At 36.9% G+C, this 24,155-nt stretch overlaps 1 protein-coding gene across 7 annotated transcripts in view; it reads left to right on the top strand.

The window, feature by feature from the left end:
• Window positions 1-24,155, top strand: part of PLA2G4A (phospholipase A2 group IVA) — a 152,721-nt gene that overhangs the window by 118,532 nt on the left and 10,034 nt on the right. For all 7 annotated transcript variants that reach the window (XM_055319437.1, XM_055319440.1, XM_055319438.1 and 4 more), the window contains 3 exons: window positions 3,670-3,912; window positions 11,319-11,503; window positions 22,494-22,689. In XM_055319437.1, coding sequence (XP_055175412.1) covers window positions 3,670-3,912; window positions 11,319-11,503; window positions 22,494-22,689 — 624 coding nt within the window. The remainder of the gene's footprint in view (window positions 1-3,669; window positions 3,913-11,318; window positions 11,504-22,493; window positions 22,690-24,155) is intronic.

Here is a 24,155-nt window from a genome sequence, read left to right as displayed (position 1 = left end):
CTATTGGGTAAAAACTAAAAAACATGATTGTTGGATCATATGATGGAAGTAAAATTTAGTTTTGCAAGAAACTTCCAAAGTGGCTGTACTATTTTGCATTCCCATGAGCACGTGTGAATATTTTTGTTGCTTCACATCCGCACCAGCATTCAGTGATGTCACTGCTTAGGATTTGGTATTTCTAATTGGTGTGTAGTGTTATCTCATTGTTGTTCTAATTTCTATTTCCCTGGTGACACATGATGTGGAGCATCTTTGCTTACTTGCCATTTCTATGTCCTCTTTGGTGAGGTATCTGTTAAGGTCTTTTGCCCATTTTTTAATTGGTTTGTTTGTTGTCTTATTGTTGAATTCTGAGGGGTCTTTGTATATTTTGGATGACAGTCTTTTATTGGATGTGTCTTTTACAAATATTTTCTCCCAGTTTGCGGCTTGTCTCCTCGTTCTCTTTTGAAACTTCTTCATTTTTCATCATATGATTTTGAGCAAGGTCTTTAGGAATTTTTAACTTTAGTTTTTTTCAAATCTATGCTGGCATCATTTTACCTGCTCTCACACAATTGTTATAATTATCAACTTGCAAATGCATACAAAGGGCTTTAAGTTGTAAAAAGCTATGCAAATAGAAATTTACTTATATTATTACTAAAAAAGAGTCAATTATCATTTATCTATTGACTGCTGGGTTTGTCCCACAAATGGTGCCATTTCCAAATATCTTGTAAGGAAAGATCTCTGTCTAGGACAGAAGTGGGGTTTATTTAATAATAATAACAAAAATGATGATGATAATGGTAATTATGTTGGTGATAAAGAAGGAAGAGGAGGAAGAGAAAGAAGAAGGAAAAAGAAGAGGAGGAGTTGGAGGAATAGGAGGAAGCTCCAAATTTTTAGAAAATAATTGGTATCTTTGTATCCTTTGTGACTGGAGGATATAAATCATTCACTTTATTTTTTTAAAAAAGATTTATTTACTAATATAGAGAGAGAGTGCGCACACATCTGGGGTGCGCACACATCTGGGGAGGACCAGAGGGCGAGAAAGGAAGAGAGTCCCAAGCAGGGGCTATGTTAAGTGTGGAACCTGATGCTAGGCTCAATCTCATGACCCTGACATTACAACCTGACCTGAAACCAAGAATCAGCCACTTAACCAAATGAGCTCCCCTGGTGCCCCCAAATCATTCACTTTATTTATTTATTTTTTTTTTCAAATCATTCACTTTAAAGCCCAACTTGTCCTTTGAGAGTTTTTCTTTTTTTTTTCTTTTTTTTTTCTTTGAGAGTTTTTCTTTGTCATATTTGGCTTTAGAGAAGTGTGAGGTAGAAAAATGTATGTTTTTTTTGTGAGTATGTAGTCACCTGAATTGGTTACTGAAAGATCCATTCATTTCCTCAGCTCATTAAGCTAATCCTTATGAAGCTAAAAAATCAGTATTTATTATGATTTTATGTATGTCTAGTTAATATTTATGAGAAATTATGAAGTTTGAACATAGACTTTCTTTTTCTCAGATGCATATATATATATATATATATATATATATATATATATATATATATATGTATTTATATAGAGTTGCCAGAAATCTGAAGAGAGGGATGCAGGCAAGTGGAATTATACTATACCACACAACCTTCCTCGACTTGGATTATGAATGAATAGTATTTATTGATCATGATGATACAGCTATCACTGCCACCACCATCTCTACTGTTACCTGGTTTTTATTATGAATTTAATACAGGCCAGGCATTTTTCTAAGAGATATACGTGAATGCATTATCTCGATTAATCTTCACAACAGCCCCATGAGGTGTCCTGTGAGTAAATGAAAGCTGAGAAGAGTTACTAAGAAGCAGTGGAAAGAGGATTGAAATCCAGGCAGTCTGATTCTGGAGCCAGTGTTCTAAAAAAACTACACGATGCCGCTTCCCAGTGGTCGTGATGTGTGCACAGGTTTTAGGGGAGAAGTCATTTAAAACTGCTTCTTTTGGAAGATTGTTGGATTTCAAGACATTTTAAAGCATGTGTTTAAATTACACGGTTTTAAATTCCAAACTTTATAAGCAAGGATGAAATGACTGTTTCTAGAGTGTTTACCGAGCAGCAAATATGTGTGTTGAGCCCTTCAGTTGTCTGTTCTCAGTTTGCATGATTTCTGATGTTTACTAAACAGGAGAGGGAAGAAAACTTAGTAATAAAGAAGGGAGGATTAGCTACTGTGGAATTTCCCTGTGTGTGTGTGTGTGTGTGTGTGTGTGGCCAGAGGAAAAAAAGAAAAGGTCTAGGAAAGGACAGAAAGGGGAAAGTAGTTTGCCTGGAAATGTAAGAATAGACCAAGTAACACATCAAGAACACAACCTGTAGGGGTGCCTGGGTGGCTCAGTCGATTAAGTGTCTGTCTTGGGCTCAGATCATGATCCTGGGGTCCTGGGATCAAGCCCCACATCGGGCTTCCTGCTCAGCAAGGAGTCTGCTTCTCCCTCTCCCTCTGCCTTCCACTACCCCTGCTTCTGCACTCTCTCTGTGTCAAATAAATAAATAAAATATTTTAAAAAAAAGAACACAACCTGTAGACTGATGGTGGGTAAAGGATAAAGTAATAACAATTTAAGAAAAAAATGATTAACTGAAATATTACTGTATTAATTTATACAAATATTTGTTAAATCAAAAGACATAGAGCTTCACTATTAACCTTAATATTCAATTACCTAGAGATTTAAAAAATTTTTTTTATTTAAATTCAATTTAGTTAACATATAGTGTATTATTAGTTTCAGGGGTAGAATTAGTGATTCATCAGTTGCAAATAACACCCAGTGCTCATTACATCACATGCTCTCCTTAATGCCCATCCCCCAGTTACCCCTTCCGCAATTGCCTCTCCCCTCCAGCGACCCTCAGTTTGTTTCCTGTAGTTAAGAGTCACTTATTATTTGCCTCCCTCTGTATCTTATTTTATTTTTTCCTTCCTTTCCCCTATGTTCCTCTGTTTCGTTTCTTAAATTCCACATATGTGTGAAATCATATGGTATTTGTCTTTCTCTGACTTGTCTTTCTCTGACTTATTTTGCTTAGCACAATACCCTCTAGTTCCATCCATGTTGTTGCAAATGGCAAGATTTCATTCTTTTGATGACTGAGTAATATTGTATTGTGTATGTGTATACACACACACACACACACACATCTTCTTTATCCATTCATCTGTCAGTGGACATCTGGACTCTTTCTGTAGTTCACCTATTGCGAACATTGCTGCTATAAACATTGGTAAACATTGGGGTGCAGCTGCCCCTTAGAATGGCCAACCAGACACATGAAAAAATGCTTAACATTTTTCATCATCAGGGAAATACAAATCAAAACCATAATGAGATAGCACCTCATATCAGTCAGAATGGCTAAAATTAACAATTCAGGAAACAATAGGTGTTGACGAAGATGCAGGGAAAGGGGAACCCTCTTATACCATCGGTGGGAATGCAAAGTGGTGCAGCCACTCTGGAAAACAGTATGGAGGTTCCTTAAAAAGTTAAAAATAGAGCTACCCTATGATCCAGCAATTGCACTACTAGGTATTTATCCAAAGTTTTTTGTTGTTGGTGGTGGTTTTTTTTAATGGATTTGGGAATCTATATGTTCTGGTTCTTTATCCTTAGGCACTGAAAATGAAGATGCTAACAGGGAATATCACAATGATAATCAAGCAAGTTGGGTCCATCGTATGATAATGGCTTTGGTGAGTGATTCAACTTTATTCAATACCAGAGAAGGACGTGCTGGGAAGGTGCACAACTTCATGTTGGGCTTGAATCTCAATACATCCTATCCAATGTCTCCTCTGAAAGACTTGATGACACAGGAATCGTTGGATGAAGATGAATTGGATATGGCTGTAGCAGGTAAGCACACAAAACATAATCCATGGAAGCTAATTCAGGAGATCTTTATTCCTTTCGAGTGAGAAGCCTTTTGATTCTTGGCAATGCTTATCCATTTATGCTCAGGTACAGCAACATCTATTTAGTGTGTGAAGGGCTTCAAACTACTGGGAGTTTTTTGGGGGAAGAAAAACATTCATTGGACAGGAAATGGCATAGTTATGTCAGCATAGAAATTTTTCACTGAACCACTAAGGTGGGATGTTAGATCTTCTCTGTATTGGACAAGGTTCACTCAGAAAACAGGAAGCCTTCTCCCTTGCTTAACTGAGAGGGATTCGAAGTAGGGAATCAGGTGTTGACAAAGTTGTTCCAAGGCTTGGAAGAGCAAGCTCTGGGCTGATCTTCCAGGAAGGATTCCAAAAACACTTCAGAATCACCCCCACAAACGCCCCCACAACCGTGCCTGGCAGTGGAAATGGCAGAAATGTAGCCTCTGTCTCATTTCCTCCTTTGAATTTTCTGTGGGCGTTTCTCCTCTTGGCAGAGGGCAGGTCTTAGCAGACCCAGCACTTTTCAGAATCCTGGTTGATGTGGTCCTCAGCCCGACTCTGCCACAGCACAGGAGTTGCCTGCATTCCAGGGTTCCGAGGGGAGGTGACTTCATCAGCCTCAGAGTCTGTGAGGCTACTGAGTCTGTCCCTCTAGTTCTCAGAAAGGTTAGGTCACTTTCTTAAGGCCAGCTGGTAGGAGCCCACTCACTGCTGTGTCTGTTATGTTGCCAAATTCCAACGAATCATTCCCTTTCCTCTTCAGTTCCCTGCATATTTCAAATTAAAAGTTAAATTTGCCATGGTTACTAATCAATACATAATAATCTTTCTTATAATGATCCTAAATTTTTTTACATCTAAATCTTTCTACTTCATCATACCATCATTTTTCTGTTCACTGCCCAGATATCATTTCTCATTTATTTCTGCTTCAGGGCATCAAAAGCAGGATGCTCTAGAAATGTAAGTGGGATTTTTCCAAAAACCTTTCTTCTACTTTTTGGTGGAGCATCGTGCCTCTAAAATATTTGGAAAAATTAGGACGTGGCTTTAGGTTTGGTGCTGTTTCTGGTAGTGCTGTTCCCATTTGTTGTCTGAACTTAGGGGACATTGCAAAAGCAGGTTACCTTGTTTAAACAAGAGGAGTAGAAACTCACTATACTTTGCATTATGTTTATGGCATCCAAGTCTAGGATATGAGGTATGGTATGATTATTTACCTGCAAATGACACCCTTTCATATTAGCAGTGATAAAAGTCGATTTGTGATAAAGTCAATATCTGTTTTAAAATTCATCCAAAATTAAAAAAAAAAAGACAAAACACTTGCCATTAATCAATGACCTTATTTGTCTTGTGTCACGTGATTATAATTACTGCGATTAGAATGTGCATTAAATGTATATTCCTTAGAAACTGAGCCTTCATTGATGAATGATGATGGCTGTTAAAAAAACTTAGTCTCAAAGATCATTTAGAACTGAAAAGAATCTTTAGTTATTTTACTTTAGAAAAAAGAATGATCAAAGAGAGTCATTCTCACTGCCTACAATTTCTTAGCTGAGCTAGAATGGGGTCACAGACCTCAGTGTTGCTCCGAAGCTTTTCCTTTCTGCTACACTCCCTTCCCCAAAGCTTTGTTAGTCATTGTTTTGCTGATGTCAAATGGAAGTTTCCTTTCTGTGTACTATATTACATCTGTTTTATGTTATTACTTTGATCGAATTACCCAGCATAGCTCCTGTGATTTGCACAGCATGCATTCTGCACTCCACAGTTTAACAACTCCCTGGTGGTTTTGCAATACTTTATGTAGGTTCAGAGGTGTTTGGGTTGCTAGATCAAATACAGCAGGCCTAGTTAAATTTGAATTCGAAGCCATATATATGTGAGTATATATGTAGTGTGAGAAGACTCATGGACAGTTCTCATAAAGTAAAATGAGCAAGTAGAAAATGTAATCGTCTCAAAATACGGTATTACATCAATTAAAAATTCTTTTGTTGACCTATTTCGGAATGCACGAACCTAAAATTGTTGGAAAGACCCTTAAATTTTATTTCCTAGTGTTATAGCTCATAAAAATTCTATTTCACTCACTCTGTATTTATCTAGTTGAAGAAAATGTATATGGGATATTGATTTTAGTCAAGAATTTACTAAAATTGATTTAGTCAAGAATCCAGCCAGGTCAGTGATGAGTTCATTCAGATTTATAATTTACAAACTAACATTGCCAAAAATGACTGCATCTTAGACCAGATTTACTAAATCGATTAGTGCTCTCTCAGACAGTTGTTTACTTAGACAATGTCTCCTGATTATTTCCAAGTTTTAGATTAACCATGTATATGTAGTTAAAAGATTTATCATAAACTGTAATCATTTTGGTTCATAAAATCTTCATCAAAACTGTTTATTATAAAGGGGTACCTAGGTGGCTCAGTCGGTCGAGCCAGGTCACAATCTCAGGGTCCTGGGGTAGACCCCCACATCAGGTTCCACACTGAGCAGAGAGTCAGCCTCTCTCCCTCTGCTTCTGCCCCTCCCCCTACTTGTGTGCTCTCTCTCTCTCTCTAAAATAAATAAATAAATAAATAAATAAATAAATAATCTTTTTTAAAAACTTGATTTATTATACAGTTGAAAATACCGCAATTTAATTAAAATGTTAAGGTTATATCTCTTATTTTTGTACCCCCTTGCAAAATAGAAATAGAGATTTTTATCTTATCTAGATATTAAGAAAATCTTACATTTTAGTGTAGGAAAATCTTACATTTTAGTTGACCCTATGGTGATTTCATTTGTACCAAGTAAAATTTGAGTATTTTAGAATTAAAACAATCTCTCAACCTAAAATGAGAAAAAAAAAATAGTGCAGTCATTGTGCCTACTACTTCACCTTGCAGACAATCGTTTGAAAATAAGAAGAATAATAAGATGAGGGAATTCCTCTTGTTTGTTTATTTCAAAATAGTTGTATACCTTTAGAAACTAGGAGAAGCTGTCTATTATTTATGTGACTTCTTTCCTGTTTACTTTTGTGTTTACGTTACTTACTGTGACTCACAGCATCTGGAATTTTAAAAATCGAGGCATGCGTTGATTTAGGCCAGAGTTCAATACACAAACATCCAAACATTTTGTACATCATATATTGAATCTGTGTGAGGTATTTATATAAAATGACCATTGCAAATGCCCACAGGGGAGCTGCTTTAAGGAGATGGTACATCATTATAAAATACAACATGTTTCCACACCTAGCAAAGAACCTGATTAACTCATTTACAGGTTTAGAAACCCTGTATGTCTTGAGCTATGGGAGGATGTTCTTCCGTAGTGTCATTTATCAAACTCTCTCTGACATTGTAGTAGATGTTATATAATAAATTGGGTTCAAGTTCAAATAAATTTGGAAAAACTAACAACTCCATCTTCCTATTCACAATGCAATGGGATACTCTAATGAATTTAAGGAGCCCTACTCAATGTGCCTACTTGAAAAGCAGACTGGCTTACATTCAAATCCTAGATGGGCCACTATTAATGAGATGGTTTTAAATAGTTACTTAGCATAATCCTCAGTTAACAGTGTTAGAAAAACTAGAGCCAAACTAAAAACACACCTGATCCCCATGCAACCTGCAGCCTCAGGGCAGCGAGGTTGCAACAATGCTCACTCTTTTCCCCAAATAGAAAGAATAGTACCTGTCTTATACACTTCCTGGGAAGATTAAATAGCATCTTTCTTTCTTTCTTTCTTTCTTTCTTTCTTCTTTCTTTCTTTCTTTCTTTCTTTCTTTCTTTCTTTTTTAAGTAGCATCTTTATTAAAAAAGGCAGTTAGCCTAAGGCATAGTCAGGAGGATAGGAAACCCACAATCTAACATGGTCATTACATTAAGCTGTCGATCTATTTCTCAAACCCATTTGATCATGAAACTCTTATTTTGTGTAGAGAACATCTGTTAATATCTTGCAAAACTATTTTGTTTGCAACACAATTAAGAAACACTGCTTCTTTTCAATTTATTTGGAAGGGTGGAACCATGGTGTTTAGCTACATGCCAGAGCTGGAACTTGGTCACATAATGACCTGTCTCTCAGACATCATCTTGGATATAAAAGAAGAAAAGAGAGACTACCATTTTTGCGACAAGAAGGAGCATATCAAACAGAATATGAGAGAAGTGGTCTGTCTTGGTTAATCTTTTAGCTGAAATTCAAAAGAGCACTAAGTAGATGAAGCCAAAGAAAAATAGTTGTAAACTATCAGTATACTTTATTATATTAGGGGAAATCACTGCACTGTAAAAAACATTGCTAATGTGTTTTGCAAACATTTGTATTTACTTGTGATTAAAGACACATATTAGTGTGGTTTTAATGATTGACAGATGCATGTGTAGTTAGCCTCTCTACGTTGTAATTACTGCTTTTTAAGCCATTTCAGTTTTATGGCCAGCCACCTACTGAAGTAGCAATGTGACACACTGGGTCTAACAAGGGGACTAAGCAGAGGGCTGAGACCTGGGCCTGCCTTGGAATCCTATCACTGTGTGAAACTGGACCTCTTGGGCCTTAGTTTCCTTATCTTTATATATTTTTTAAGATTTTATTTATTTATTCATGAGAGACACACGGAGAGAGGCAGAGACATAGGTAGAGGGAGAAGCAGGCTCCCTGTGGGGATCCTGATGCAGGACTCCATCCCAGGATCTCAGGATCATGGCCTGAGCCAAAGGCAGATGTTCAACCACTGAGCCACCCAGGTGCCCCAGTTTCCTGATCTTTAAAATGACACTAATAATGGCTTTTCTGTAAGAGTCTCAAAGGATGATAAATCTCATATATGAAATTTCTAATGCATTAGAGAAACTCAAAATAAGTGAAGCTATTTTGAAGAGAAACAAAAGTACCCAAATACTGAACTTCCAGCCTCTTAGTAAAATATTTTAAAACAAATATAAGACAAGGACCCACAATTGTTCACCTTTAAAAAGCTTAAGCAAAAGTTTTTAAGCAATAAAAATTTCAGAGAAAAAAATATTAAAATCGTGTTTGATGATATATGTATTTTTCAATGTTACAATTCTTAGGTTCGTGTTTCTGTGACAGAATTTTAGAATTTTGGCTAGTAGCAAAGTACTTTGTCACTGCAATCCATAAGTACTTGATAGGAAAGGAGACTTCATCTGGAGGTAATTATTTACAGAATAATTTCTCTTTTCTCTCCTTGTTGGCCTAGTATTCACCTCAGACATAGCAAGACTTTTTTTTGTTTTTAACTTGGCCTGCCTTTTCATTTAGTCACATGACCTTATTCTTATCTAAAACCCTCTCCCTATTGCTTTTTTTTTTTTTATAGCATATTTATTTTTTTTGTTTAAGACCATTCATTCACACCTTGTCTCATTCACCAGTTCTGGACAGTACAAATCACCTCAGCTGTAAACTCTTTTTCTCTTCATTCATAAGCACACTAGTATATGTTTATAGCATTTGCTTGTTAGTATTCTAGGGATGAGAAATTTTAATAAATAGGAGAGAAGAAAACACATGACTCTCTGTTACCTGTAGAAACTTAGAAGAAGGGGGTGCCTGGGTGACTCAGTGGTTGAGTGTCTGCCTTCGGCTCAAGGCATGATCCTGAGGTCCTGGGATCAAGTCCCACATAGGGAGCCTGCTTCTCCTTCTGCCTATGCCTCTGCCTCTCTCTGTGTATCTCTCATGAATAAATAAAGTCTTAAGAAAAATAAAAAGAAACTTAGAAGAATAATTATGTTTTCTTGAGTAAGTCCAAACCTAATTTAGAACTGTTTCAATTCACATTGAATAAACCTCAAACCTAATTATGTTCACTGGTGCCCTTCAGATTTTAATGATGATGAAGATTGTGGATTTAATGGGACAGTAAGAATTGAAAGATTTGCGTTTCTTTGGGATCCCTTGCTCTTGAAACATAATGATAAAATTCACCATGAGAGGGTTATAGTCAGTATCATTCTTATTTAGAAATAGAGGGAAGAAACGAACATGCAGTAAGTTCCCACCATGTGAATATTTTTCTGGATAATAGGTAGTAACTACCTTGGATAGGTGATTCTGTAAACACAGGTCAGTCTGACCCTCTAGGTTTTATTGTTACCTCTTTGAAAAGACTTGCCAAGTAGAAGTTACAAGCTTTCTCAGAGATCATAATGCCTGTCTGGTATGAACATCCTCATGCTGTTCTGGAGCTTTCCAGCCTTCTTCTTAATAGAACAAGTGTGAGGATATGGAGACAGACCAAAACAATTGCATGTCATTTCATTCAACTCAAATCAGTTCAATTCTGATCATATCTCTTTTCCTGGGAAATGAATGAGGAGCCCCACACGTAAACGTGAAGAGGAGCATGTCACCAGTTTTTCTTAAAACGAATGATTTCTAGACTCTGCTTTCTTGCAGATCCTCTCATCATCTCATACTACTCTCCTCCAGTACTGTAGCTACAGTGGGCTTCTTGCTGTTCCTCAGACATACTGAGTCGGATTCCGCCTCAGGGCTCTTTCCTCTCCCTGGAAAAAGTAACCCCCCAAATCTTTGGATGGACCGTTCCAGATTCTTAATCTGGCCTCAGCTCAAGGACTTCTTCTCAAACAGGTCTCTCCTGATTATCCAACTGAAGTTACTCCCCATTCTATGACCCCCTATCATTTTCTACCATGTATTTAATACTGCCTGAACTGTTTACTGATTTATCAGTCACGTGCTCTGTTAGAGCAGAGTTTGCATCTTGTTTAGCGCCTAGAATAGAGCCCAAATAGTAACAGACAACAACACGTCTGCTGAATGTGTTGGCTGGATTATTTCCTCGGACTCCCCTCACTTTGGGAGATGCAGCGTGGGATCCATTCAGACTCTGCCACTGCCTCATTCTGTCACCGCAGGGATTAATTTATTTCATCCTCCACTAACAGATATGGTCGTACCTCACATGTCTGTTATGACAAAACAAGATAATGTGTGAGGAAATGTTTTTAAGCCAGTAAAGACCTCCTAGATGAGGTGAGGTAAGGCTGATAAAGCCATCATGATCGCAGTTAGACTTCATGCCAGGGCCTAAGCTAAGTACTTTCCATACATTGTCCCACTTAACTTTCACAGCACCCTTATTTCGTTCTTTTACCCAGACAGCACAGAAATTGAAACTGAGTCAAAGACAATGACTCATTTACAGGACCCATGCCCAGCTCTGTTTGATTTCAAAGCCTGAAGCCCTAATCCTATGAAATTCTACTTACAAATTTACATGAAAAATATATTTATGTTCTAGATAATGTTAAGTGGTCATTTAATTCATTCTTTTGTCTCTTTCCTTTTTAAAGATCCTGATGAATTTGAACAAATATATGAGCCCCTGGATGTCAAAAGTAAAAAGATTCATGTAGTGGACAGTGGCCTCACATTTAACCTGCCATACCCCTTGATCCTGAGACCCCAGAGGGGAGTTGATCTGATTATCTCCTTTGACTTTTCTGCACGACCAAGTGACTCTAGTCCTCCGTTCAAGGTAAGGAGAACTTACATAGCATTCCATTATCTAGCATGTTCTTTCTCATGCCTGGTATATATTGTAGTCCTCTTCGCTCCAGTTTCTCATCCCTTGAGCCTATTTTTCTACGTGATTATGAGTCCTATTTTAAAAACACAGATGTGATTCAGTTGCTCCCCTTCTTAAAGAAGCTTGTGAAAAGAAAATGAGAAAAATAGAAAAAGGAGAAACTTGTAAATGGTTCCCATGGCCCACATTAATAAAGTTCACAGTCTTAGGCAGAACAAGAATGATGCAACATATCTGAAGTTCAAGGAAATTAGGCTGAGATTTGGATGTTAGCAAGAAAAAGATAATTAAAACCATGCATGGGAAGTGATACTCAGAGAAGAGGACATAAAATGCTATTTTGAAGATCCAACAGCAATCATCAGGGGAAAATAACGAGAATCAAGGAATGTACAGTGTTGTAAAAAACAATTGAAGGTATTTAACAACAAGGAAGTCTTTGGTAAACTGGACAAAGGCAGTTTCAATAATGTTGTGAGGGCAGAAATCATACTGCAATGATTTGAAGGAGGAGTGGAAGATAAGAAAATGGAGATAGGGCACCTGGGTGGCTCAGTCAGTTAAGTGTCTGCCTTTGGCTCAGGTCATGATCCCAGGGTACTGGGATTGAGCCCTGTGTCGTGCTCCCTGCTCAGCAGGGAATCTTCTCCTCCCTCTCCCTCTGCCGCCCCCCACTGCTCATGCTCTCTCGCTCTCTCTCTCTCTCTCTCTCTCTCTCTTGCTCTCTCTCTCTCAAATAAATAAACAAAATCTTTTAAAAAATTGAGATAATCCTGTAGACTGTCCAGGAAAGAAGGAGATGTGCCGTGTCTGTAAGAGGAGGTGAGGAACAGGAAAACTGTGTACGTGGAGAGGTGGGTTGTTAATAGAAGAGATTTGAACGTGTTTAAATGCTGATGTCTGGGGGTCATTAATGAAGATGTTATTGGAGAATGGAGAGATGACGTATCTGATAGGGTCACAGCCCTGGGAAGGTTACAGGGGTGAGGAGTGCAAAAGAGATATAAAAATACAGGTGGAGAGTAGTATAGAAACATCTATATTAGGGCAAGAGAGGAGGGAGAAGATGATGGCTGCGGGTGGAAGTTCACTGTTTACCTAACAGCGAGAGGAGAAGTTAACAAAGTACTCATCTGATGACTTTTCACCCTTGTAGAAATTAGAAGTCATTATTATCTTTTGAGGGTGAGAAGGTAGAGGTGGTGAAGCCAGGGTTGTGGGGAGAATACAAGTCTGCCTCTGAAGAAATAAGAACAAATTCTGAATAGGCCACATATATTGCTTAGCAGCACTGTGGCCTCACCCATGTGAGACCGTAAATGTTACTCTTTCCTCCTCCTGGAACACCTCAAACTTTCTTTAGATCATCTCAACTGTTACCTTTCCTGACCAACACAGCTAGAGTTTCAGTACAAAGGACTTAGTAGATTCTTCTAACACGGCAATGTTCATGGTGTATGGTCTATATCTGTTTACAATATATAAATCTCTTCCACTGTCTGTGAGCTCCTTGGGCACTAGGACACTATTCTGAATGTATGTTTTGTTTTAATCACTTGGTTTTAATTGTATTATAAGTGCCAGCCGAAGTATGAGTAAGTCATTTTTTGTGAGTGAATGAATGAAATGCTGTAAGAGTGATAGAGTTATTAACCCTATTTTGATAGAGTAAGAAATGGAAATTCATAGAGATTAAGTGAAACTGTCCATGATCTCCCAACCAGGAAGAGCCAGTGATAACCCAGGACCTCTGACATCTCCTTTCCTTCCCATTATACTGTGATCAAACTGCTCTCAAGATTAAGAGTGGCTATCACAACAACTCTTTAATATATATAAAGTCTCATATTTTAAAAATGCTTTCATGTTTGATTTTTTTTTGAGGCAGTTAATCACTAGAAAACAAGGATTGGTGAAATAGGCAATTTCATCATATCAACAATTTAAGTAAGATAATGGGTGAACAGAACATAGCCCAGGACCTGGCTGGGAAAGTGCTAGCTATGAAGTGGTCAAGCTGGACCAGATTCGAAGACTCCAGAGTGGCAATCTAATGATCTTTCCCCTTCACTAGCTGCCTCCTTTGAATACATCGTACATGTACTTTTTTTCTGTGCAGTGTGCTGTGTACAGCAGTTAATGATAAACCATGGTTCTTGATCTCTGTAACATTTTAGCTTTCTTGGGGGAAAGACTTTTATATATAAGAGTCATTTGGAAGAAAAATAAGAAAAATATTGATAAATAGTTACTTGACTTTATATAAGCATGTGTATTATGGGCAATCCATATAAGAATAGATTGGTGTGTCCTGGAGCAGATGAGCAGGGAAATAATTAGAATAGGATGAAAATGGCACATGGATGGCAGTAGACCAATCTGAAGAAATGGAGCAATCTGGTTAGAAGTGATAAATATTAAGCTCCCATCAGGAGGGCTTTAGGGCTGGATGATGGGAAATAGAGAGTCAGTGATGGGTTTGCAGCTGACAAATAACTTCATGAAATTGGAATTTTAGGATGATTAATCCCACAGTGGAAAGTAGGATGAATTGGAGAATGAAGAGCAAAGATTAAAATTAAGAAGGATTTTACTGCAGAGCACCTGAGTGGCTTGGTCAGTAAAGCATCCGACTCTTGATCTCAGCTCAGGTCCTGATCTCCACGTCGTGAGCTTAATCCCTGCATTTTTTTTTCCTTTTTAAAGATTTTATTTATTTATTCATGAGAGACACAGAGAGAGAGGCAGAGACACAGGCAGAGAGAGAAGCAGGCTCCACACAGGGAGCCCCATGTGGAACTCAATCCTGGGACTCCAGGTTGCACTCTGGGCCAAAGGCAGGCACCAAACTGCTGAGCCACCCAGGCATCCCACAAGCCCTGCATTAAAAGAAAAGTTAATTTTTTTAAAAAAAGAGGGATTTACTATAATCCAAGCATAAGATAATGAAGTACTGTCCAGGTGAGGTGACCAAGAAAGCCAAAAGCAGGATTTGATGACCCATGAGCAGCAGTGGGGAGGTGAGTTCCAATGTATGACTCTAAGATGACATCTTAGAAACTGGTTCTGGAGGTGGAAGAAACTGTATTATTCATTTCACCAATGGGAGTGTAAAATGTCAAAGCCATCATTTTATATATGAATCACAGCTCTACTACTTCATGAGTTAATATTGGGAAGGTTTTAGAATATCACTTTGTACCTCTCAAAAGAACCATTGTATTTTGTCGTGGTTTTTATTTTTTATTTTATTTTTTTTGTCGTGGTTTTTAAATGCACTTTCATTCATTATTTCTAATTAAGAATATGTACTTACTGTAAAAAAATTTGGAAATTTGGAATATATGTCATTTCTATTATTCATAGACAACAGCTGCTGGTATTTTACTGTTTTCCTTTAGTCTTTTTTTTTTTTTTAAAGGAAAGCTTTTTTTTTTTTAATTTTTATTTATTTATGATAGTCACACAGAGAGAGAGAGAGAGAGAGAGAGAGAGGCAGAGACACAGGCAGAGGGAGAAGCAGGCTCCATGCACCGGGAGCCCGACGTGGGATTCGATCCCGGGTCTCCAGGATCGCGCCCTGGGCCAAAGGCAGGCGCTAAACCACTGCGCCACCCAGGGATCCCTCCTTTAGTCTTTCTTGTGTGTGTGTGTGAACACCAGGTTCATACAGCTTTGCATTCTGCTTCTTTCTACTTAAAATTATATTATGAGCATCTTCCCATATTGTTAAATATTTTTTAAACATAATTATAAATACAGCATGGTATGTAAATATCCAAGAATGTTTTAACAATGCTCTGTTTTTGACTTTCAGATTATTGCTATCTTGTCACTTCTTCTAGTGATCATCCTCACATGTGAATCTTTAATCACACTTTTTATTAATTGCTTGGCTTCTTAGATATGGATTAGTTTAGGATTTTAATAAATATTTTAAGATTGCTTTCTCATAGAGTTGCACCAAATTACATTACTATATCAGATTGTATATGCAAGTCCTTGTTTTACATTGCTGTGCTGGCTGAAAAATATTAAAGACAAAGTTAAAAAAAATTTACAATATGACAGAAAGAAAAATACGTTTTGCTTCAATTTTTCTGCTTTGCTTGTGAGAGTAAATAGTTTGCCATGACTATTATATGCTCATGTTTTTAAACTATTTTTAATTAGATCATTAGTATTACTGCTATTATTATTTTATAGCTTAAGGATATTAAAGTTTATCTTATTTTTGCAAATATGATCTAATGAGTCTTTTGTATAGGTTTTTTTATTTCTGATGATTTTAACATTTTAAATATTTATGTAGTCACTTCTCTCACTGGTTTTATTCTTGAAATTCATATTTAACAAGACCAGTTGCACACAGATTGATATTTTTCCTTTTATGATATACTTTTAAAGTATTCTAACTCATTAATGCATTTTTCAAGCTCATTTGGAATATTAAAAATGATTTTTTCAACTTATGAGCGTTATAATTGTCATTATAAAATATGCATTTCTTTGTGGATCTAAAAGATTACCCAAATATAATAATAATCATTATTATATTATTTTTTAGAGAGAGGAGGAGGTGGAGGGGCAGTGAGAGAGGGAGAGAGAAAAAGAATTTTAAGCAGGCTTCATGCCCAACCCAGAGCCTGATGCAGGGCTCTATCTGACAACCCTGAAATCATGACCTGAGCCAAAACCAAGAGTCAGACACTTAACTGACTGAGCCACTTAGGTGCCCCTGAAAGATAATTTTTAAATTGATATAAATACTACACTATTAATGCTGAAGTAGGACACTTATTTTTTTATTATTTTCAGGATATTATTTTAGATATAATATAGTAAGTTTAAAAATTGATGAGGAATCTACATGAAGTTTTTTGACAGGAGGGGCAAAGAAGCTCCAGTGTAATAACAGGATTTTATTATATCAGTTAAATAGTAAGTAGTTTTCTGTTTTTGAGATTGAAATATGAATGCCATTTGTAATAAAGAGCAGAGCAAAAATACTGAGGCAGGAATTAAAATTGTAAACTTTATTTCACAATTATTGATAAAAGCATTTCATACGTGTATAGTTAAGTGTCAGATTTTGTGAGGGAGATATGAATGGTAGATATCATGGCTTTTGATAGAGACAATCACAGTTATTTTATCTATGTTGTAACTGGCCTTGGAAACTGATGATGTCAGTATCAGTAATAGTAGAGCCTTTTTTTTTAAGATTTGTAGTCACACACCCTAATGGTCTGTTTATAAAAAGCCTCATGATTCTAAATAAGATTCTTATCAATGGATTTAAGAAAAGCAGCTCTAGGTTTCATTTTCGTCAAGTTTTTTGTTGTTGTTAACCCTTTAATAACTTAGATAAATGCCATGCAAATTTATTTCACCATTAGGGCCAATCCAAGGAGAATTCTAATAGCATTTGTCTTTAATATTGGTCATGAAAATAAGCCAGGGTCTTCCTATTCAAGTCTGCAAAAGAAACACACTGTGACATTAGAAAAAAAAAATTTTTTTTTAAGAAAGTTTGGCTCGAGGGGCAAGCAAGGAGTATAAGAAAATTCAGTTTCCCCCTATAGATTTTTTTTTGCCTTACTAAATTTTTTAGAGACTACTAGATTACAATTACTATGCCATAAATTGTTATTTTATATTATGCTGCTATATATTGGACATAAATCTAACTCAGTTTTTCAGTGCCCTTTGAAATGCTTAGTGAGCAGAAACCAGAACAATGGATTCATTTTCTTAAAAATAAAGGAAAGAGGGAAGGAGAAAAGGAAGGAGGAGGCAATAGGGAAGACAAAGAGGAGGAGGGAAAGAAGGAAAATTGGAGATAAGCCAGTCTCCACAAATGACAGAAGTAATGTATCTAAATTGACTTTATCTTTCTGTTTTTCACTCAAGGCCAAAATTCCATCAAACTGCCCCCCCCACACACACACACACAAATAAAACAAAAACAGAAAAAGAATTGTATTTTTCCATACTAACCTGATTTATTTGTTAACATTAAGGAATGATCCTTGTTTTAGAGCCTCTGCATATGATTTACTTAAGACTTGTATTTTGGGTTGCAACATCATGGCAACATCATGGTCTAAGTGTTAGCTTTCCGGGCATTGATCCACTGTGGCTGATAAAAAGAACTGCCTGTTGTTAAATGTACCATTTATGGATTTACCTTAACTATTAGTTTCTAAGGGCTACCATCATAAATGACCACAAATGGCATGCTTAAAAACACAGAAATGTATTCTCTCACAGTTCCAGAGGACAGAAATTAAAATCAAAGTTTCCTCTGGGCCACAATCCCTCCAAAGGCTCCAGTGGAGAATCTGTCCTTGCCTTTTCCAGCTTCTGGAAGCACTAGACTTTCCTTGGCTTGTGGCCGCATAACTTCAGTGACAGCCTCCACCTCCAATGGCCCCTCCTGTATGTTGTGTCTTCTTAAAAGGACATTTGTCATTGGCTCTATGGCCCACTCAGAACCCATGATGATCTTATCTTCAGACCCTTAGCTTAATTACCTTTGCGAAAACCCATCATTCAAATAAGGTCACATTCACATGTCCTGGGGCTGGATGGAGGGTTAGAGAATGGACTTATCTTTTGGAGGGCCACCACTGAACCCGCCACATCTGTATTGGTCATTAAGGATCAGATGCCTTGGGATGAGTAGATATACCCAACATTAAGTTCTCTACATATTTTTGTGAAGTTATAGTGACATCTTGAAGAACTAATGAGAACTGTAAAGTACTACACATGATTAAATATACGAAATTATTTTCATGCTATTATAAAGCTCTTGGATCTTAATACCAGCATGCTTTTTATTAGAAGTGTTGATGACCATACCCACAAAATATTGAATTCTAAATTGTAGCTTCTGTCCATTATATCTTCTATTACTTGCTTCATTCATCTTTTTAAGATTCAACTTATTTACATATTTACATGCATATTTATACTTCTATCTCTTCCCAATCCAAAAATAGATTTTAAATATTGAGAATCATCATAGAAAGCACATGTCTTAGGTGTGTGCAGAGAAAAAGCTCATTTCCTCTTGAGAGAAGCTAATTTATTATATATAAATATGTATTTATACATTTAAGAATACATAAAAATATATATTTATCCACATATAAAAATAAATAAAATGGCATATGTAAAATGGCATATATATGCCACTCATGCTCTAGTTTGAATATATTTCTGTTAGACTGTATTTCTTATCCTTCATGTCTTAATACTCAAAATTAGAATATCTTACAAGTATCACTTTGAAGGGTACTGTCAAATTTTTATCTCTATAGAAAATCATTTTATTTTATTTATAAAGATTTTATTTATTCATGAGAGACGCAGAAACATAGGCAGAGGGAGAAGTAGGCTCCCTGCTGGGTGCCCAATGCAGTACTCGATCCCAGGACTCTGGAGCCCCTGATCATGACCTGAGCTGAAGGCAGATGCTCAACCACTGAGCCACCCAGGTCCCCTGAAAAATCATTTTAGTACTATGTAAATTACCATGAATTAGTCTATGGAAATCTGAAGCATATGAGGTGTCCAACAAACAAAATGGATACTTACTATAGAAAACAGTTCTGGCATGTTGCCTAATTTATGAAGCAGCAATATTCTGGCTCATGGCATTCGTCTAAAATACTCTTTTCAAACTCTGCTCTACTCATAGTCTGGGTCATTGTTTCTCAGTCTTTACAAACAGGGAAACGAGACATCAGAGAGGAGATCATTTTTCCATCCTGTAATCACCGTCTTTATAGTCATCAGTTTTTAACCTTTTCCACAGAAGGATCATATCAGGAAAGGGAAAGTTTCAATTGCTTCCCGATTCCAGCATGAAATATCTATCTAAAAATAGCTTGGTCTTTTACCTCACGCAGTTCCCTTTTCCTCTTTCTCCACACATCCACACATCATTAGTCATCCTGAGTCATGTTTGTAAACACTAGAAAGCTCTTTTTTGCCTCATTCTCACGCAATTGATCCACAGTATGAACTTCTGGTTTTATTTTGGTGTTGAATAATCTTGAATGAATAATTGTGAAAGTGCCAGACAAGAAATAAACTGAGTAATTCAACTGAACAGAGGGTAAAAGGGCTGGTGATAAACGTTCCCTCAAATTTCAAACTATATATATATAGTTTGAAAAATATATATATACACACACACACATACTATATTTATATAGGATTTTCAGTAAAATATCATATTTTGTCTGTGAGTTTATGCAACAACTGCTTTAATATACATGAAATCCTGTGTTCACCCAGGTTTTATTGTAAATGGCACTGAGAGTTGATCAGCTTAAAATTCACAACATTCCAGAAATAATCAAGAACAGTGAAAGTTCAGGGGCACCTGGGTAGCTCAGTCAGTTAAGCATCTGCCTTCAGCTTAGATCATGGTCGCAGGGTCCTGGGATCAAGCCCCACATTGGGCTCCATGCTCAGCAGGGAGTCTATTCTTCCTCTCCCTCTGTGTGCTTGCTCTTGCTCTGTCTCAAATAAATAAATCTTAAAAAAAAAAAAGAACAGTAGAAGTTCAATGTATATTTTTCTACAAATTTAAGGTACTATTTTAAATGTAAATATAAATATAAATATTTTAAATACAAATTATATTGTTAAATATAAATTACTGAGTTTTTGAAAATACATTATCTCGTTTAATCCTCACAGCAATCTTGAGGAAGATAATGGTATTAACTTTACATACAATGATAGAAAATGAGTTGCTGAGAAATAAGAAACAGGCAGAATGTAAGTGAAATCGGATTGGGAACCTACTAATTCAGGGATAGTGAACAACCTGTTTGTTTGGATGAATGATTGGTTCTTATGATTCCAATGGTGCCATTAGCGGTGTATCACTACATATACACCACAAAATAATTTCTTCCCTGTTGACTTTGTGGTGGCTACAGAGTATGTCTCAGACTACCTGGCTAGCAAATTAAGGTGTCTGTGTTTGAGGTGGGCTTTTTAGACTGCACAGCCCAGGCATGAAGTCATCCATCATATCCTCTGCCTCTGTTATACTGCACTATAACATCTATTATTTATCTTTCCCATTATTTATGATCTTCAAGGATTCAAAGACAGCCAAGTTATGCCTAGAACATTAGCAGGTGCTCAATAATAATTGTTGAGTGAATTAATGTAACACTCTGAGAAAATAGTCCACATACCCTGCAAATCCCATGGTGAATACTTTTTACATGGAATTTACTACAGTTTTAAACCAAAGGAGTTATTTGATTATTATCTCTCACTCACCCGGCTATAAATCCCATAATGACAAGAGTTTCACTCACTATGATGTCCCCACCTCCTAGCATGGACCTTTGATTTGTAGCTAATAGTTATTGATGAATAAATTGATGCGATGACAAAGAATAGTTTAAATAACTTAATGTCGCAATGGTCATTTCTGTAAAACCTCATCTCCATGGGGAATTTCTCTAATATTGTACCTCTCTTTTTCCTTTGCTTTCCTTACTTTCCTCCTTCCACCTCTTTTCCTCTCTTTATTGACATTTATTTATCAAACTTTTGTCAGGCACTTCTAAATACTATATGCACATTCTTTTATTCTTTTTTTTAAGATTTTATTTATTTATTCATGAGAGACACACACAGAGAGAGAGGCAGAGACACAGGCAGAGGGAAGAAACAGGCTCCATGCAGGGAGCCCGACATGGGACTCAGTCCTGGGTCTCCAGGATCACACCCTGAGCTGAAGGCAGCACTAAACTACCAAGCCACCCAGGCTGCCTGACGTTCTTTTATTCTAATGCAACATGAGATATATATTTTTATTATCATATTTATTTTATATTTGGGGATATTGAGTGTGGAGACATTAGGAAACATGCCCATGGGCCCAGAGCTTGCACTTGACCTTAGGCAATTGGGTCCCAAAGTCTGAGCTGTTGACACTGAGAGTCTGCTGCTTATTTTCTCACTACACCCCAAGCTGTGTATAAATATAACTAAGCTGTATTTATGGCATCTCTCCATATTGATTTATACTTTCTAGTTTAAATCTAATACTGCACGTGTCTGCTTACCCACTCCATTAGTCAGCCTTGATGCAGAAACAAACCTAAAATCTCAGTGGCCAACAATAAATGAGTATTTCTTGGTCATGTTTCATGTCAGCAGCTACAATTCAACTGCTGTGGCTCTGTCTACATGTCTTCTCATTCTGATGGGGATGTTTAATTCTCTTACCGGGAAGGAGGCTAATATGTGGAAACAGTCACACAATCTGCCATGTCCATTAACTAAACTCTTGGTTTCCCTGTCTGGCCCCTTCTTGGCCACTACACTTATAACATTCTGAGTCCAGAAGTTGAATTCTTTTTATAAACAGAAGCAAAAAAAAAAAAAAAAAAGCTGATTCAAAGTAACTCAAATATGTTTGCATACATAAAATTTATTAATTTTAGTTGGCTGTTTTGAGAAGGTACAGGTAAAAATTCAGTACCAGAGTGTTCCTCATTTTGCTTCGTTGGATTCTTTGACTCTGAAGGGTTTAAAAATGTTCACATGGCTTATAAATAACCAGAGCCCTAATGTTTTTTGTTTTTTTTTTTCCTATAGCCATTACATCACTATAGTTTCATTCATTTCACTTCATCAGTAAATTTTTAAAAGCCTCCTATGGAGCTAGCCCTATGCCAAAAATTAACCTAATAGCGAGCTTGTTTATAGAGTGCTTTAGTATTTTGTTTTTAGATTAATGAGCTTCTTGAGAACAGGGTCATTATTCATGTTAGCAAGGAGCACATTGCAAGCACACAGTTAAACCTGATGGATATTGAATGATGTCCAGACCAACATTCTGAATAAGTGAAAACTGAAAATCTCTAAATGTATCTTTACTTTTCCTCCATAGGAACTCCTCCTTGCAGAAAAGTGGGCCAAAATGAACAAGCTCCCCTTTCCGAAGATTGATCCTCATGTGTTTGATCGAGAAGGACTGAAGGAGTGCTATGTCTTTAAACCCAAGAATCCTGATATGGAGAAAGATTGCCCAACTATCATCCACTTTGTTCTGGCCAACATCAACTTCAGAAAGTACAAGGCTCCTGGTATGTTGAGAATAAATTATATTCTTTAAAGTAGAAATCTGGTAACAGAACAAGACTGGTATTAAGCAGGTTTATAGTGGCACTTGCAGTACTAGCTATTACAATTTTGAATGCTTCCCTTACCTTGATAGAGAACTATTATCCTGAGACTCCAAGTACTTCCCCTCTTTCTCACTCCAAGATTCCCTGAGTTCCTCATAATTCAGAAACTGATGTGTTAACAACTCGCTTGATAAAAATCTCTGGGGCTTTACCCAAAACCTGGGCTTATGTTGGTTCTGATTGATTGACACCTTTGTTATAGGGATTATTAAATATTCTGAAAATCATTCTTGCAAGGGAGCTCTTGTTTCAAAACAAATCATGCAAAAACTCTGGGAACTCTAAGTGACCACAGGACTAGTATAATCTAGCAGTACAGCATAGATAGTAATTTCAGGTTGCTTTTATTATATGCCATAGAAAAAGAGAATCAAGTTCAAGGCACAGTTGTCCTGTTTTACTACATCCAGAATCTATAGACTCTTCTGTATCCTGGAAAATATTGATTAACAAAAGGAGAGCTAGAGATTGACATGCAGGATGCTCAAGGCCTAAGAATATATTATCCTTGGACCAGAAAGTGCAGTTGGTATAGGAAAGATATAAAAGCTAATCATGGAAGATTTGACACAGGATGACAGAGAAGAGATGGTGGAGGAAGACAAAGAAAGGATCAGTAGGGAGGGAAGTTATTACAAGTCATACTTCAAAACAAGAGAAGGAAGAATTGGCTGATATTTTTAGTTATCGGGGAGTAGAGTACTTGAAACCTAGAGAATTTTCTATGACTGTTATTTCTCAAGGAGAAACTACATAGGGGATTCCTGTGGCATGGACACACTTAGTTAATGTTTTGGTTTGGATTTCCCCAGAAGCAGATTCTAAGAAAAGAATTCAAGTGCAGATGGTTTATTTGAGTGGACTAGGGAACTTTAGTAAGGACGTAGGAAGTAATAAAGGTAGACAACAAAAGATGTGTCAGTAAGCCAAATACCACGAAGAGAACTTGACCCTGTTGGGAAAGTCTAGGAAATGGAATAGAACCTATTCTCCAGAATCATCCTTCATATTCATACAACAAGAGGCAAGGGAACTGGGGTATTTTATAGCCTAACTTCCTAGAGTCTCTGGTTGACTGATGCCTGGGGCAGAGTGTTATTTATCAGAATTTACATTCTGCTGCTAGAGAGCAAAGCAGCCTTCCTCTGTTGCAGGATGGTGTAGAAAGATGCAGATGCAGGCAATTGGAAGTTACCTAAAGCAGAACGCTTAGATATCCCAACCCAAGAAATCTGGGTGGGAGCATAAAGGTGTGTACTACAGATCCCATGACCCCACTGGGGACTCCCAATGTTATGTTTACAGGTATTTGTATGTTTTCTTTCTTCAGTTTTAGAGATATTTTGCTGTTTTCAAAATTACCA

This window comes from Nyctereutes procyonoides, unplaced genomic scaffold (assembly GCF_905146905.1).
Source record: "Nyctereutes procyonoides isolate TBG_1078 unplaced genomic scaffold, NYPRO_anot_genome, whole genome shotgun sequence".
Taxonomy (NCBI): Eukaryota; Metazoa; Chordata; class Mammalia; order Carnivora; family Canidae; genus Nyctereutes; species Nyctereutes procyonoides.
Note: the sequence above shows the minus strand (reverse complement) of the source record. Positions and strands in the feature narration are given on the sequence as shown.